The following is a 15,754-nucleotide window of genomic DNA, read 5'->3' on the forward strand; positions in this document are numbered from 1 at the left end:
AACCAATTTGCACATCGTATTTTTCTGTAAATTTTATGAAACCCCTAAGAAGAGATATATTTTACCAGCCTTTAAAAATTTAATTTTAGACAGTGAAGACCGGCACTCTTATATTTACAACAATTACATACACAGAATGTCTGCAGCACAATGTCGTCTTACGTTTGGCACGCACTAAAAATAAGGAAAAGCCTGCAGGGGTTCTTCCCATAATTAAAGTATTCCACAGGATGACTGTTTTGCACCTTAAACAAGTCACTCAAATAGATGAAATTGGTTTCCATTTTTATTGGAAATTTTCCTGCTTGTTTATATTCGATTTGTATATATGAAGTCATTCTTTTAATATTTTAAGCTTTTAATTGTTTTGTATCATGCTTTTATGCTGCTGAAAAGTATCTAGTAAAGTTATTATTGATTGATTAATTGAATATGCTGGGAATAACAGAGATAGACAATAATGCAAAGCAACATAACGAAGTGTAGAAAAACAATGCATTTGTAGCATGTCAACTGAACAACTAGGGAGGGGTGGGTTTGGAGACAGACATGGCATGTAATATATTAGTTAACACAATGAAAGGTGGATAGAAGACTGAACAAGGTAAAAGGACCTGCGAAGCTGTGAAGGCATGGCGGTAAGGTGGGCTCACTGTGTGCCCATGCTGCGTGAATTGCAGAAGCAGAAGGGGCGGGGGATGGATATCAGTAATATTGAATCGTGGGGAGGGCGGTCAGAGTGGGCTCTCGGGGTGGTGTGTAGTGGCGATTAGTTTACGGAGGGAGTTCATCCTGGGACATGGGAATTGCGATAGTAGTGTGTCCCACGCTGGGGATATGGGGTGAATGCGAATATGGGGTGAATGCGAATATGGTGTGCGTAGGAGGCCCTCCACTTAAGTGTAAGTAATCTCTTGGCCAGTTAAAATGGCCAGACCAGGAAAGCATGTGCACACAAGTGTGCTTTTTGTGTTTAAAAATACAATAGGCGCAAGCTCCATAAGTACAGATGCCCATAAGTTCAGGAACCTCACCTAGTATAGTATGTATGACCCTTCCAGTAGGTGATCAGGGCGGAGCAGGACCACAACATGGGTCAGGTGTCCGCATCTCCCGAATTACAGAGGAGGCATTGTAAGTCCGCAGTGGAAAAATAGCAGTCGAGTTGTGCGTGGGTCAAATATGCGCAGTGAGGGAAATGGAACAGGATGTTTTTTAATCTGGCATTTCTTGAGACCGTGTGGGGAAAAGCCAGTGCTTGGATCTACTCCATACCATTCAGCGCCCTCACAATGTCGTCTTCCCACTTAGTACGAAGGATCCTAAGGAGATTGCGGTGTGGCCCCGGATCCCCCTGTAGAGCCAGGTGATCAGATGGCCACCCTCCCCCATGGTGAGGAGTGCTTGAAGAACAGCGTGTGTCCCGTCAACCATAAAGTGTGACAAGTTTTGTGTAGTTGGCGGCAGGTGAGGAATTGCCCAGCCGGGAGGTTATGATCCATCTGGAGTTGTCCGGAGGAAAGGAGATGGCTGTGCAAACATAGGTCGCCGGACAAGGTCAGGGAGCAATCTTGGCAGCTATGCCGGTCTGAAGCTGTGTACGTGGCTGGGTAGCGTGGGAGGCCATTAATGTGAGAACCCTGAAGCGTATGGAGAGACATGTCAGGTGAGAAGGCGAGTTCTGGTGATGCATTTATAAGCCATCTGTACTTGTAGCGAGCCCAGGAAGTCTAGTACTAGACATGGGAGTTGGAAGCCTCAAACGGTGGCGGCAGTAAGGGCTGGAAAATGGTGGCATGCTTCCTCGCAATTGGGGTTGGCTAGACACCTAACAACCAATTGTTGTTGTGCCGCCAGGAAGAAGGCTACAAATGAAGGGGCGAAGAGCCCACCTTCTCCGTTAGGCAACTGTAACTTTGTCTGGGCTGTCTGTCGGCGACCATTTCCCCATAAAAGTTCTGTTAACAATGTGTCAAGTTCTCAAAAGAAACTGCGGTTGGGGTGGGGTGGGGGTACCACTGGGAGGTTGGTGAAATAATACAGAAGACGTGGCAGGATCACCATATTTCACAGAGAGATATTCCAGTTTTAGCAAGGGGTAATTTCTTCCAGAAGAATATCAGGGCCTTCAACACTGTTAGTGCGGGTCGTAAATTACAGCCGTGAAGGTCAGATAGGGAATGGTATAGGCGTATTCCTAAGTATCTGACCACAGAGTTATGCCAGGTAATAGGACCCCCACCCAGAGTGATCCCCTGCGGGGTCAGGTCGGTGTGAAGTGGGTAGACAGAGGATTTGTCACAGTTGACCACTAGGACGGACTGTCTGGCGAACATCTGAAATGTATCCTAGATGAAGGTGAGGTACGCTTGTGGCATAGCAGATAAACAATAAGAGAGCGTCAGCGCAGAATCCAGACATGATGCGGTCCGCTTGACTCTCAGGCTTATCAAGGCTAGCTCAACGGTTGGTTGCCGTGGTACTTCACAGTTGGACCGACATCACTTTTACCATTTCCTGAACGTCTGAGGACCATTGGCATTACTTTCATGCCGGGTAGAAAAGGCACCCAAGGTCTACTTTGGTCCGTATACATTAGTATTTTTACTGGGGGACACAAATACATAGTGCTCGCCTAGCTAGCCTACTTACACTCTATAGTCCACTGTCAGTGGTAATGATTTTCATGGTAATAGTAAATAGAAACCTATAAAAACAATTCCAAGGGGTTTGTTGAATCGCACAATTACGTGACATATTGATAGTGCCAATACAAGGTATGATGATACCAAAGACTTTCAAAGAAAGAACAAATAAATCAATACTGCCCACTGGTGACTAATCCAATGTGAAAGAGAACCCCCCCCCCCCCTCCCCACTCTACCGACCGCACACATTTGGAAATGGACGGTATGGCAACATTTAAACAAAACCTCTATGGCCAAGCCAAGTGGTCTGTTGAGTCCCAACATGAGTTGAGATAGTGATCACTGGTATATAAAACCAGTACTGAAAAAGGGTATAACCCTTACCTCATGGGTCATACGCAGAATGGGAAGGATGGGAAGAGAGTTTATGGATCTGCAGCTAGACTGTCTCTACCAGATATTACGTTACCACAGGTAAGTAACTTTTACATCTGATAGAGACATCTAGCCACAGATTCCTTAACTTTTGAATTAAATACCATAGCTAATCCCCCCTGAGGGTCTGTGAACCAATCCTACAAAAGTTCTCAACCAAATTTATGTAGGATTAGCTGAACAAGAGCTTGGCTCTTAATATAATCCATGATCACGGTCACAGAACATATAAATAATAAACAACCTTACAGGCCAGAGAGAATCGGCCCTTAAAGGAAAAGGGGAAAAAAAACCTAAAGAACCATCTGTCAGTAATCAGATATTAACCTCTATCCCCCAATGTGAAAGAAAACTTGTTGACCAAAAGGGCTGAGTGAAAGACAAAAGTCACATAATCTGCATTCTTCACAACAATAAAGAAATATCAGAGAAAGAACTGTCCTGAAATTCAAAAGAAGGACTCTCAGAACTCATTTCATTATACCAAGATGAATGAACACCAAAAGAAAGATGAACACTAATACCTCCATGGTATAGAGAATTTTGTTTGAACAAAATGACCACTCAAATTACACAATGCACTGTAAAGAGACTGAAATGACACTAATAGGTTTGAATTTAATACTGATATTCATCAATTATGCCAGTTGTAAAAGAAATTGCCACAAAGGTGAATCACTTGGACATATACATAATATATATAAACTTGTGTCACAATAGACTCAGAGGGGTCTGACAACACATAGAGCATCGCTGGTCCACAGGACTGCAGGTATCTACAAAGCCTGCACCTGCATGGCCTTCAGTGTCATGGTCCGATAGTTTGAACACGACTCCAAGCCATGGGCACGCTCAAAATACCAAGGCAAGCAAAAGAAGAAAAGGGAACGCACCGAGTTGTGCAGTATCAAAACATTAAATAAGGAAAACACTAAACATTAAAAGAAATAATATATAAAATGAATCCTTGTTAGAAACAAGGGCATGCAACAACACTTGTGATACACAATTTGATCACAAGTCCACCGCAGGAAGTAATAGCCAAGATTTCCCACGGATTTGTAAAACACAGAGAAAACAGATACATATCCAAAAAGACAGGTAATATATTACCTCCAGACAGATGCAAAAAAGCATTATGGGAGAATAACAAGAAGAGCTTCTCATAAAGCCTAAAAACTCCAACCATAAATTGTATGACCAAAAACAGGTAAGGAAACTGCAGCTAGAAGTCTCCATCAGATTGTTTCCAACACTACCTATCACACAGCGTAAGATACAGAGTTCAACCCATATTTTCTAGGAAGAAAATGAATTACCTATCCCCTTTACAAAGGAGAAAGGCCACTTACTTGTGTCTTCCAAAGAATACACCATAAATTCTGAGTTTGCTCTCACAATTTTCCAAAATGTGAAGCACATATAATAAAAATATAGCTATGCAGTCTGCTCAGGAGGAGAAACAACCTGCACCATAAAAACACACAGTCCAAGAGGACTTTAATGAAGGATGAACGACAAGGACACATATTGAAAATAAAATAAAACGAAAGCCCTGAATCCATAAGTGCTATAATAAATATACACGCCACAAGAGTAGTTAGGACATACTACGCTAATTACTCTAATGAGTAAAGACCAGAGCATCCCTATATACTAGACTCGCCACAGGCATACCAACATGTCCCCATGAGAGACAACGAAAGGTCGAAACAATGCACATTTTAGCATACTGAACTGCTTTAAAGAAGCTTGTGTCAGAAAATCTTCCATAATCTTCCATACAAGAAGACACGTCTCTTGTCAATAACCTCTTGCACACAAAGCTCATCCTCAGATGCCAAGGGACAAAGGAAAACCTCCAGTGGTCATCTAAATCAGTATCAGCCTAAACAAGGGAGAAAATGGTACTGAGATTAAAACATCTGCTCTCACAGGACACCAAGTGGCCAAATCAACAACGGATATGTAAAATGCCCTAACTAGGCTTACTCGCTTATAAAGAAAAAGCTTGCATCTCAAGTATAAAGACAAGTTACACCAGTAACAAACAACGAAAATCTAGGACTATGAAGACCTCTGCCTTTCATGGAAGTGCCTTAACGCTGCATCAGCTTGACTCCCAAAAAGATGTTCACAATTAAATGGCATGTCGACCAAAGTTGACTGGGCAGCCTCCGAGAAACCCGAAGTTGCCAACCGAGCCCTACACCTTAAGTGTTGGAGTCGGTGGTGTTGTAGGTCGAGATCACGAAGGACTGTAGACCTGCGCCAAAGAGGTGCTAGCCGCCGTCGACCCATCAACTCCAATGGCTCAACCGTCACTGAGTGAAAACACTCCTTTTGCAGAAAGAGATGGGGTCCCAAGGTGTTATGTCGTACTTTGCTCAGCCTAACGGTTCTAGCACTGACCTTTTACCCAGTTATGTGCTGAATAAATGTTGATCAGTTTCTTGGAAGCTAGCCTCATTGATTATGTATGAGGATTCTTAGAAAAGTCCCTGTACATGACGCACATAACAGCATGAAAATAATTGGTGTAAAAGTCATGGTCATCTTCATCCTTGGGTGAAAGAACTGCTATGCATAATCCCAGGCATTGTTCTAGGCTCATTTGCATAATTGTACTCAACATATCGATTGTGTAAGGAACCCTGAGGCTATCTTTATGGTATAAAGAACCCTACAAATACTAGATAGGCAAAGGAGAAGCTTCACGCTGACACTAGACGCTGAGGTCCCAGCCTGCAGAAGCTACAACACGCATCGGTCTGACATCGATTGCGGGGTGTTCAACTCAAGACCAAGACGGGTCCTTAGTTCTCTCCCATCAGGTAATATGGTTGGCTCTTTCCTAGGGAATTCATGGCTTTACACCCACATACATGCTAGTTACACTTAGGTATGCTAAGGTAGGGTGTGCATCATAGGAGTACGCTTGATTACCATTGTGTATCTATATGCCTGCAAATATTCACTGTTTTATAGCACCATGGTAGAATTCTATCATGGAATTGGTGCTTGTAATCCTATACATTTGTTTCCGTCTAATGTGTGTTGCAGCACACATGTTTTATACTAGAATTACGCTGGTTCAATAAATACTTATTTAAAATGTCACCATCATTTATTCTGTGTATCCCTCTGAGATTGGTGAGCACAATTGCCTGAGCAAAAAGTACTGCACTGTTTCTACTGTCCCTGAAGGATCAAGGGTTGTCATGTGCGATAGCTGCCAGAAACTGTTCGCTCCTTGGTAAAGTTAGGGGGCTTATGGCTGCACTGTGAGCTAGCTGGTCTAAAGGCTAGCATATCCTTTGGGGGTGTCCGGAATCAGTCTAGACCCCAATCCCTTAGCTTATGTTGTCTAAACTCGCAGATCCTATTTATTTTTAAGAACTACACGACAAAAGATGAGTTGCAATGAATGACTTATTTATTTTAAAGGTTTTAAATAGCACTGGCTAAACCCGGAGGTATCAGAGCGCTTTACATGAGCATCAGATCAAAGTTACAGGTTACATTGTTACAAAGGTTGCACAGTTATTAGAGTATGGCAACATAGTTACTTGTAAGGTCAAGATAAACAATAAGCACAAATACGTAAGGGGAAAAGCAGGCAAGGGGAAAAGATTATGGGGAGGGGGAAGGAGCTGGGGAAGTAGACTGGTAATGAAGGCGGTAAAGAGGAGGGGAGGGTGGAGGACACTGCATGGAAAGAGGAGGGGGAAGGGCGACGGGGACACAAACCGGTAGACGAGTCAAAGCAACATTCAAAGTCCAGTAAGCTGTGATCCCTGGGGAAGTGGTATCACTTCCCTATCTCTGTTGCGGGAGGCTCCCTTTATACAGTGGACTCTCTCAGAGGGGTCTCTGAGACTCCAAGGCCTACATACTGGATCCTTCCCCAAAAAGGGGAGAGAGAGTGCTTTGGCAAGGCGTGCCATACCATACCTCAGCAGTGAGTGGCTCCCTTGGCGCAGTAGACTCTCTCAACGGGTTCGCTGAGACTCCAGAGTATAAATATTGGATCTTTCCCCAACAAGGCGAGAAGGAGTGCTTAGTCAAAGGGCACAAAGGACAGGGGGCTAGGCAGACTATCAGGCAAGGTGAGAGATTCAGGGGAGAGTGGATAGAATCTAGGAGCTAGAGAGGTAGACAAAGAGAGAAAGAGTACTAGATGGGAACAAATGTAATAATGAGTTATTATATAGCGCTGGCTAGACCCTGGCTAGACCCGATGGAATCAGAGCGCTTTACATGAGGGACAATAATGTTGCAATTTAAATCAGTTAAAAGTTACATAAGTATCAAGAAAAGCATTTAAAGACATAGGGGACAAGGTTAATGGAGCAAGGAAGGGTAAGGGGATAAGGTAAAAGGGGCATATGGCCTCCTCAACCGTTGAGCAGGAGGAGTCATGGGAGATGGAGACTTCACGTGGTGAAGTCCCAGAATCTTGCGACTTCAACCGCCTCTTACCTTTCAACTTCCCCGGTGAACGAAGTCCTCCAGACCGGCTTTGGCTCCTAGATTGACCCCACTTTTCCTGAGATGACGAAGACCGAGGCTGGGAAGCTTCTGAGGATCGTGACACACGCGCTGCTATCAATTTCCGAGGTCGCTCCTTTAACGACTTAGGTTTTAGTTTCTGTCAGGAGCCTAAACACCACATACAAATTGTATGCAGGCCGGTCATATGTCCGTTGCAAGACTCACAAGTTTTGAAACTATTGACATCAGATGAAGGCACACTGTTCCACCAACACAAAGTGTCTAAGCAGGTCAAGAAAAATCGAGGCACCGCTTCTCCAGATTACAGCACGGAAAAGAAGAAACTGATGTCAGAGCGCTGGAGGGGACTTATATGGCGTTGTTTTAGAAGTAGGGGACCCCTATATAGGTCGATTCTGGCCATACTTTTCGTCAGATGCAGACACTGGTTTGAAGCTCGACAGCCACACACCCTCACCATCGCAATATACAGATGCTCCAGCAAGTCTGCATTTAGCAATTATCCGGCCCCTGAGTGGTGCCCAATCGTATTATACAGGTCACCTGTCAATCACCTGATTGGGTTTCTCGTCGCACTCGGTGTGCCCCTTTTTTCCCCCCTTCCGGCGGCCAACATACATCTAAGAGAATTTTTTAGACCTATCATACACTAGAGGAACTGTATAATTCTCTTCATTTATCATCTTTTTCATTATTTCTCCAATTTTCTGGAATATTTGTCATTGACGTTTGGCGGTTTTATCTCTCTTTTTTGTCCAGTCTGTGTTTTTTTTGTCTTGCAATAGACGGTTACCTGATGAAGGCTGACAAGCCGAAACGCGCGTAGTTTATATCTACCGCATTGCCTCCATCGCCTTTCTTGTCTAACGCTATGTGTATGTCTGTTATGTGTTTTTATGAATCTTTATAATGTATTTATGTAAATAATTGATTACATCATGAATACACAACAATATGAAATACAATGAATAATTGCAAAATAAGCTCTTTTGATTAATAAAAATGTAAGAATTTTTTCTACTAAGTTGGTGATTAGTCTTTTCCATGTGGGTTTTTTAATTGTTTCCTGAATTAGTTCTGTGTTCAAACTTGGATATAGACCTTTTGCAAACAGGGGACTTATATGGCTCCACTGAAATCATGACCGGAGCCAACGTCATCATGGAGCCATAAGACGCCGTGCCCTGGCGCGCAGAGGTACTGCTGAAAAAATGTCTTGATCCAGACTGGCACCTGGGCAGAATTAAAAAGTTATAGAATCTGTGGCTAGATGTCTCTATCAGATTGTGTGATTCCTGGCTAGCCTGAAAAATGGGGTTCTCCAGGCAGTCTCGGGGTAGGCACCATGCAGGGGTCAAAGGATGGGGGATACTCCATTGCATATCTACAATGTGGGCATCGTGGTCAGACACCATGTGGCCTAAGTAGTCTGCAATACGTACCTAGGGAAATAGGGTTTGAGAGTATAGTATGCGGTTGAGGCTATAAATAAATTGTGGGGTACTGAGTGGAAGGAATAATCTCGGGAGTCAGCCAATGCCCAGTGCGTCACCCAGTTTGGAAATTTCTCCGTCTGGGCATTGGGGGAGGGCCCGGGGAGTGGTGGGAGGGAGGGGGTATATAAGCGTCGGGTGGGAACGGTCTAATTGTACGTCTAGGACACAATTGTAGAGTCCCATAGGATCCACAGCAAGTGAGTGTAGGAAAGTGCCCTCTTTTCGCATGGTTACTCCCCATTGTGCCTGACATCTGATGTAACCAGACTTGATGAGTCCTGGGTCCCTGACAATCAGGTTCCCAGGGCCTGTGTTCTTTCCCAAAATGATACCTTTGTATCCACAATTGGCACATCTCTGGCATGGGCAAGACCCTTGTAAAAGGTACCATGGGTATCAAGGGCACTGTGACCAAGGAAGGCCACTGAGGGCTGCAGCGCCTAATGTACCACCCTTAAAGGCCCTATACATTAGCTTACACACTTTGCCACACCAGGCTGTGTGTTATGGTGCAGAGAAAAGTGAAGAGTCAACATGCCTACAAACAACTGCCTAAGGCCTAGGTGAGTCCCCCCTCTAGCAGTGTGCACTAGTCCTAAGGTGAGAGTACAGAGGCATGAGCCCTGTTACCCTACAGTGTCTAAGCCCATTCATAGACATTGTAAGTGTAGTAAAGCCATAGAGTATATGGTCTGGGAGTTGGTCCCTACAAAATCCACAGTTCCATAATGGCTTTACTAGAAACTGGGAAGCTTGGAAGCAAACTTCTCAGCACATTAAACCCACAATGATGCTAGTATGGCATTTAATGTAAAATGGACTCAGAGGGCATCTTAGAGATGCCCCCTGAAAACTGACCAGCCCTGGTGTGGTTCCTGAATGGCTGTCTGCAATTGCCACCACCAGACAGGTTTCTAGACCCCAGGGTAGAGAGCCTCCTCTCTCTGGGCCCAGAAACAAAGCCCATCCTGGGTAGAGGTGTTGTGAAACCTCCTCTAGGATGGGCTGCACCCACGAAAGGGGAAGCTTCAAGGCCTACCACCTTTGCATGCTGTACCTGCCTTTTGCTGGCCCCAGCAACTGGCTCCCACAGGTTCTGACCCCCACTCAGGAAGAAACCCAGGGCACCAACTGACTTGGCCCCAACTGTACCAGTCTGTCCCAACCACAACCTGCCTACAGCGAAGAATATGGCATGTCCCGTAGCAGCAGACCCCCAGAGCCCGGAGGATTTGTCCTGCACTCAACTAATGGACTCTGTCTCCCGTAAGCACCGGATTTGCTCAAACCAAAGACTAACCGCCAGAGTCCGGGCTCTGCGATTCGGCACCACTCTGCATCCGGCCACCCGGGCCCGAATTAAAGTGGTCCACGACTCCAAAGAGGCACCCCCAGCCACCCGGTGATCCTAAGTTGGGATCCGGTGTCCCCAGACCTCCCAAAAGCTTCAAAACTGAACATGCATCTTTTACTTGAACGCCTCCCCCGACTGTAGGCAGTAAGACAACTGCTACCTTGACTACGGCGCTCCAGGAAGTCCGACAGCGTCTGTCCGACGGAGGCCGGACGTGATACTGATCGCAGCCTGAGACAGACGTCTAAGTCACCTCAACCCTCCGGCCTTGGGTGGCCCAACCAACGGAGTCCAAGCATCCTCCCCGATCCCTAGTCACCTTCCCAGTTGTTGGTCGCCTCCAAGAAGTCCTCCCAACTGAGCCCGCAACTTCCTGAAACCAAGAATCTCCACTGAGAAGCCAGGGGATTGAAACGTCTGCTTTACCTCCTGCACCAGCCACCTCAGTGCCGCTGGTGGTGCAGTTCTTATGATGGTCGTTGGCCCCTGCAGTGCCGACCGCAACCTCAGGAGCATTGTAGCCTGCTTGCCAGAAGACCCCAACCAAAGGCCCCCTTAGCCCTCTGGCTAACGTTGGGCACCTGCACTCTGCAGCCAGCCACCCCAGTGCCGCTGGTGGTGTAACTAGAGTGTCCGCTTGGACCTTGGGGAACCTTGGTCTTAACCCCAAAACCTCAACCTTGTAAATCCAATACTTACTTCTGAGATCAATAACAATTTTTCGTTCCACAGGGACTCATACTACGAGATTTTGGGTCTAGAAAGTATTCTATGTAGAACTGCTAATGTATGGGGAATAGTGAGCACTATTGTATGTAATCCGAAAGTAATCAAAGAGTATTTACTGTATAATGCCAAGCATTCTGAAAAGTCATATCAACCTGTAACTGTTACAATTACAACTGCATTTCCTTGAACAGTCGTGCATTTGAAAGTATTTATTACAAACCTGTGCCAAGTCCTGTTTGGTTCTAGAAATAAACTAGACGTATACCTTTTTTATACTAACCAAATTGGTCTGGATTCTGTCTCTGAGTGGGTGACATCAGCCTTGATTGAGTAAATTCAATACATGCTTAACACACCCTACTGATAAGCCTAACTGTTCGACCACACTACCACAAATAGAGCTGTTGGTGATTATCTAATTAGCCTCTGTTATACCTCTTGGGATCCCCTGGACCCTGCATCCTATACCTTACCTTGGTATAGTATATGCAGAACTAGCTTCCTACAGTGAGTCTTTTGGACCAATACATCAGAAAGTTCCTCCCAGAATGCGTCTTGGTCGGAGTTCAGGGCGTATATGCTCTCAAGAAGGACTGGGAGGCCATCGAATCGCCCTTAGAGCAGTTCAAATCATCTTGTCGATAATGGCATATGCAGTCTGAAAAGGAACACTCAGGCTGACTTAAACCAAGGCACCACTTGCATATGCTGAATACGTGATACCATAAACTGATCTGTGCCAGAGTTTCTGAAGGAGGGGCAGTTCTGTTGCAGTAGTATGTGCTTCTTGAGGCAAACTAATTTGTGCCTGTTGTCGTTTGATGTGTGAGTGTATGGAATAACGTTTTCACGCCATGTACATGCTCCTGACGTGGAGTGTGAGGAGTCTAGTGGTGATCAATGGTGCCATTGAGAGTCAGATGGAGATGTTTCATTCCCAGGGTCTTGGGAATGACAGCAAGCACCTCCTTCTGATCAAGCCTTCCGTCCTGCATCTGAAGCGTCAGCTAGGATTTGTCTGCTTCTTGGTCTGCAAATGGGAATAGGTAACATGTGGGGGTAGGTGTGTAATCAAAAATATATAGAGCGTACCGCAACTGGCGCTACGCTCAAATTGGGTGTTAGTGATAACTATCTGTAGTAAGTGGGGGAGGCCAAGTAGAGGAATAGGAGGGGGCGAGTGCAGTCCAACCCATGTGCCAATATTGTACTCTGCACTTGTCCTGGCACCCACTGCAGAGCCTCCAGCCAACCAGCCGCCATCCTAAACTGAATTTCATACTCCGACTACTGACTGTACTGCATTTCTTAACAAAATGATCGATCTTTTAATGAAGCTGTAATGTCCTCTGGAGCGTTATCAAGGAACTTATTTGGCTCCATGTTGACCATCCTTAATGGTTTGAGCCAGTGAGGTCCTGTGGTCTTCCGGATATTTTCTGGCACTGTGTCAGAGGCCTTGCGTATATTGGTCCAATATACAATCTGCATTGACGAACCTCAGTGCCAGGCTAGCCAAAGAGACCATTTGTTTTCCAAACACCTCAAGCCTTTTAGACTCCCTAGCTGAGCCAGTCGTAGGGAATGAATTGGGTTCACCTTGCTGATGGAACACTGGCAGGCAGAAACAGGGCTTTGACCAGGTGCTTAGTAAGGTGTCAGTGAAGACTTCCCTGAACTGGAGCAAGGGATCAAATATGCATTTCTGTAAATACATTTGCCTTACCCTCAGTGGAGGATAGTTGTAGGTCTGCTGCTCATCGAACTACCACTGCAAATAAAGCACTCTCTTCCACTGAAGGCCCAAATGGAGAGTTCTGCTGCGTCAGGGGAAGTATCAAGCCCACTGGCCTTTTGTAAGTCCATGTAGAAATTGTAATCATCATAAGGAAGGGGTAAATCGTCCCCATCATCAAAAATCACTGGTTGGTGGCAGAATCGGAGCCAGAGACACAACGGCATCTGATAGTGTTTCTGTTCTAGGGGGGGTGGGTGTGGGGGGGGCATAGAATTAGAATCAGGCTTAACTGTGATGGCGCTTTAGTAATTTTGTAGCGTGACACTGGTCATGGATCGTTCTGAAATAATTTGGGGTCAGACATCGTATCCAGTTGCAGCATTGGTACTGGCCTCGACATGAGAGGGACCGGCGCAGCAAGACAATAAAACTGGGAGCAGAGCTCAGGATCCACATCGGAAGGTGTGGAAAGAAAGGAACCGAAATCAGCATGCAGGGTGGCCCCTAGGTACAGTGCCCTCATTTCCAGGACCGTACGGAGCCAGTGCGGAGCTGCACTGTGCCACCTAGTGGTGCTCAGGAGTAATTTGAAAAAGATTCTGGATACAGTTTGGCAGATGGGGAACATTCTAACGGTGAGAATTATCCATCAGAAACTGAATCATTTCAGCTGTCCCCTTTCTATTGGGTGAGCAGTGACTATCTGCAGGAGTAATGTGCACAGAGACGTTGAGTTTCTGTATTGCGTTGGAAGTTCTCTGTCTTACCTGAATATAAACAACCCTTGTAGTAACCTGACACATTTGCTTAATTATGGTTTCCTTTCTCTCTGCAGACTAAGGCAATTTGTGTTGCCTAGTCTTCTCTGCCTGTGCCCTTCCTTGTTTGCACCTGCTCTTTTTTGCTTATGACATTCCCTGCTTCTCTGTATCACTACACCAACTCCCTGCCTTGTGGTTTGACCTTTTTTGATCGTAAGAGGTTCACTTCCAAACCCAATAAAAATGTTGCCACTCTTAACTCTATGTTGCTCGAAGAACTGCTTTGTTATCTTCAGTTACTGATTTATCTTGTTTAACTTTCTTTCTGAAGAGTGTGTATCATGGCAATTTGGTCCTAGTGTGCATGTTTGGAAAATCATATCTGTTATCTGCTAAAGGTCAGTTTCTTTTCCCCACACACCTGCAATGGACTCTAGCTGCTGTCTGACTTTGGTCATTCGCACCATAAGGTTTAATCCACACTCCCAGGGTCTGTTCAGCAAGGGAAAGGCATTACCATCAAGATACTGCTTCTTGATATGGAATGGATGCAATACGTGTATGCTCCCTTCTCAGAAGTCTAGATCTTGCCAAATTCAGTTATTCACAGTTATTAAAGTAACCTTTCACAAGAAAAGGGTCCATTGACTTCCTCGTAGATGTTCTGATATCCTGCCCTTTATACAATGACTACGTTTATATGAATGTGTTATGTTAAGGGCCACAGTTTCAACACTCTACAGAAGCTTTTGATGTCTCCAGTATTGCCTGGACTATTTCACCGGATTCAATGCCTTCTTCCTTATCGTTTTGGAAGTAACGATTCTTTTAACTATGCAGTATGCGCTTCTGCTCATGCTGGCAGCCTCAAAGAAGCTGATTTGGTGTGACGCTCGGATTACAATTTTGAGTTGATCCAGTTTGCAGTGATGGAGTTGTGGATGCCAGGACAATGAATGAGGAGGGTATGTTCTTGATACTATTGGGACAGCCTCCTTCTTGGACAAAGGACACAAGGATCACTACTGCCACCTCATTAGGTGGAATCAATGCTCCAATCTTCTTCCAGTTCCTATGCCAGATTTCCAGATGGTTTGGTAATTAATTCAGGTAGATTGAGGCTGGTTTGTCTGGTGGGATAGTAGCGCTTCCCCACTATAGTGCTAAAAAATATCAACATATATATATTTTTTTGTGGCTAGACACAAAACTGAGCAGGCAGGAAAGTTTGGGGAGTTTTATCAATTCTGTACCACACTAACTGAATATAGAAAAAATAATGCACACATGGGCAGTGGCCTTAAAGACTTATACCGACATATGGAGAAGGGTCTGCACGTATATCGGACCAACCCAAAAACAATATAATGGAAAGAAAAGTTCAGAAAACCCTAGATATACAGATAAAGACTGTCTGATTAGTATACAATAGGCAAGACTCTGAAGTCAACAATAATTTTGTAGTGGATATGAGGAAGAGAAACAGTTTGATGATGTGCTGGTTAAAACTCAGTGTGGGAAGATATGCAATATATGAACAGGGAGCATGGAGATCTCATCTTCTGTTGACTCAAGGTATGTTGGCTCAAGGTATGGCATCAACCTATGTTGATGGGATCATTGTGATTTCCAACAATGATGCACTTTTCAAGAAAACATAATACTGATGTGTTAGTGTAAAAAAAACTTGAACAATCTCCAGTTAAAAGACTCAAACAGGTGACTGGTGTCACGTTTTCTGAACTTACAGTTTGCTCTCGCATAGAGTTAGTTTATCCTTCATAAGCTGGATTTCTGAATCTTTTTCATGGGAGCTCAAATGACTCTGAAACTCTCTCTCTCGGTTAGTAGCCAGCAATGTTTCCAGATTTTTAATGGTCAGTCGTTCACTGGACAGTTGCTTCTTCAAGAGCTCTGCTTCAGACCGAATATCTTCTAGTTCGTTCAAAGCCTTAACAAGAGAGAATTGCGTAATCAGAACATTAAGCAAACATCAGGGAAGACAGGGTATAGGAGTTTGTGGAGAGTATGATGAAACATGAACAGGTATTGATTATCAGTTAAACTGATCCAGAGCC

The 15,754-nt window shown here is 44.7% G+C and overlaps 1 protein-coding gene across 1 annotated transcript in view; it reads right to left on the reverse strand.

Moving 5' to 3' along the window:
* CEP135 (centrosomal protein 135) overlaps positions 1-15,754 on the reverse strand; it is a 434,096-nt gene that overhangs the window by 83,645 nt on the left and 334,697 nt on the right. The window contains exon 23 of the mRNA XM_086962622.1: positions 15,425-15,627. Within this exon, the coding sequence (XP_086818748.1) occupies positions 15,425-15,627 (203 nt within the window). The remainder of the gene's footprint in view (positions 1-15,424; positions 15,628-15,754) is intronic.

The sequence above is a fragment of the Lissotriton vulgaris genome, chromosome 3_1 (assembly GCF_964263255.1).
Source record: "Lissotriton vulgaris chromosome 3_1, aLisVul1.2, whole genome shotgun sequence".
Taxonomy (NCBI): domain Eukaryota; kingdom Metazoa; phylum Chordata; class Amphibia; order Caudata; family Salamandridae; genus Lissotriton; species Lissotriton vulgaris.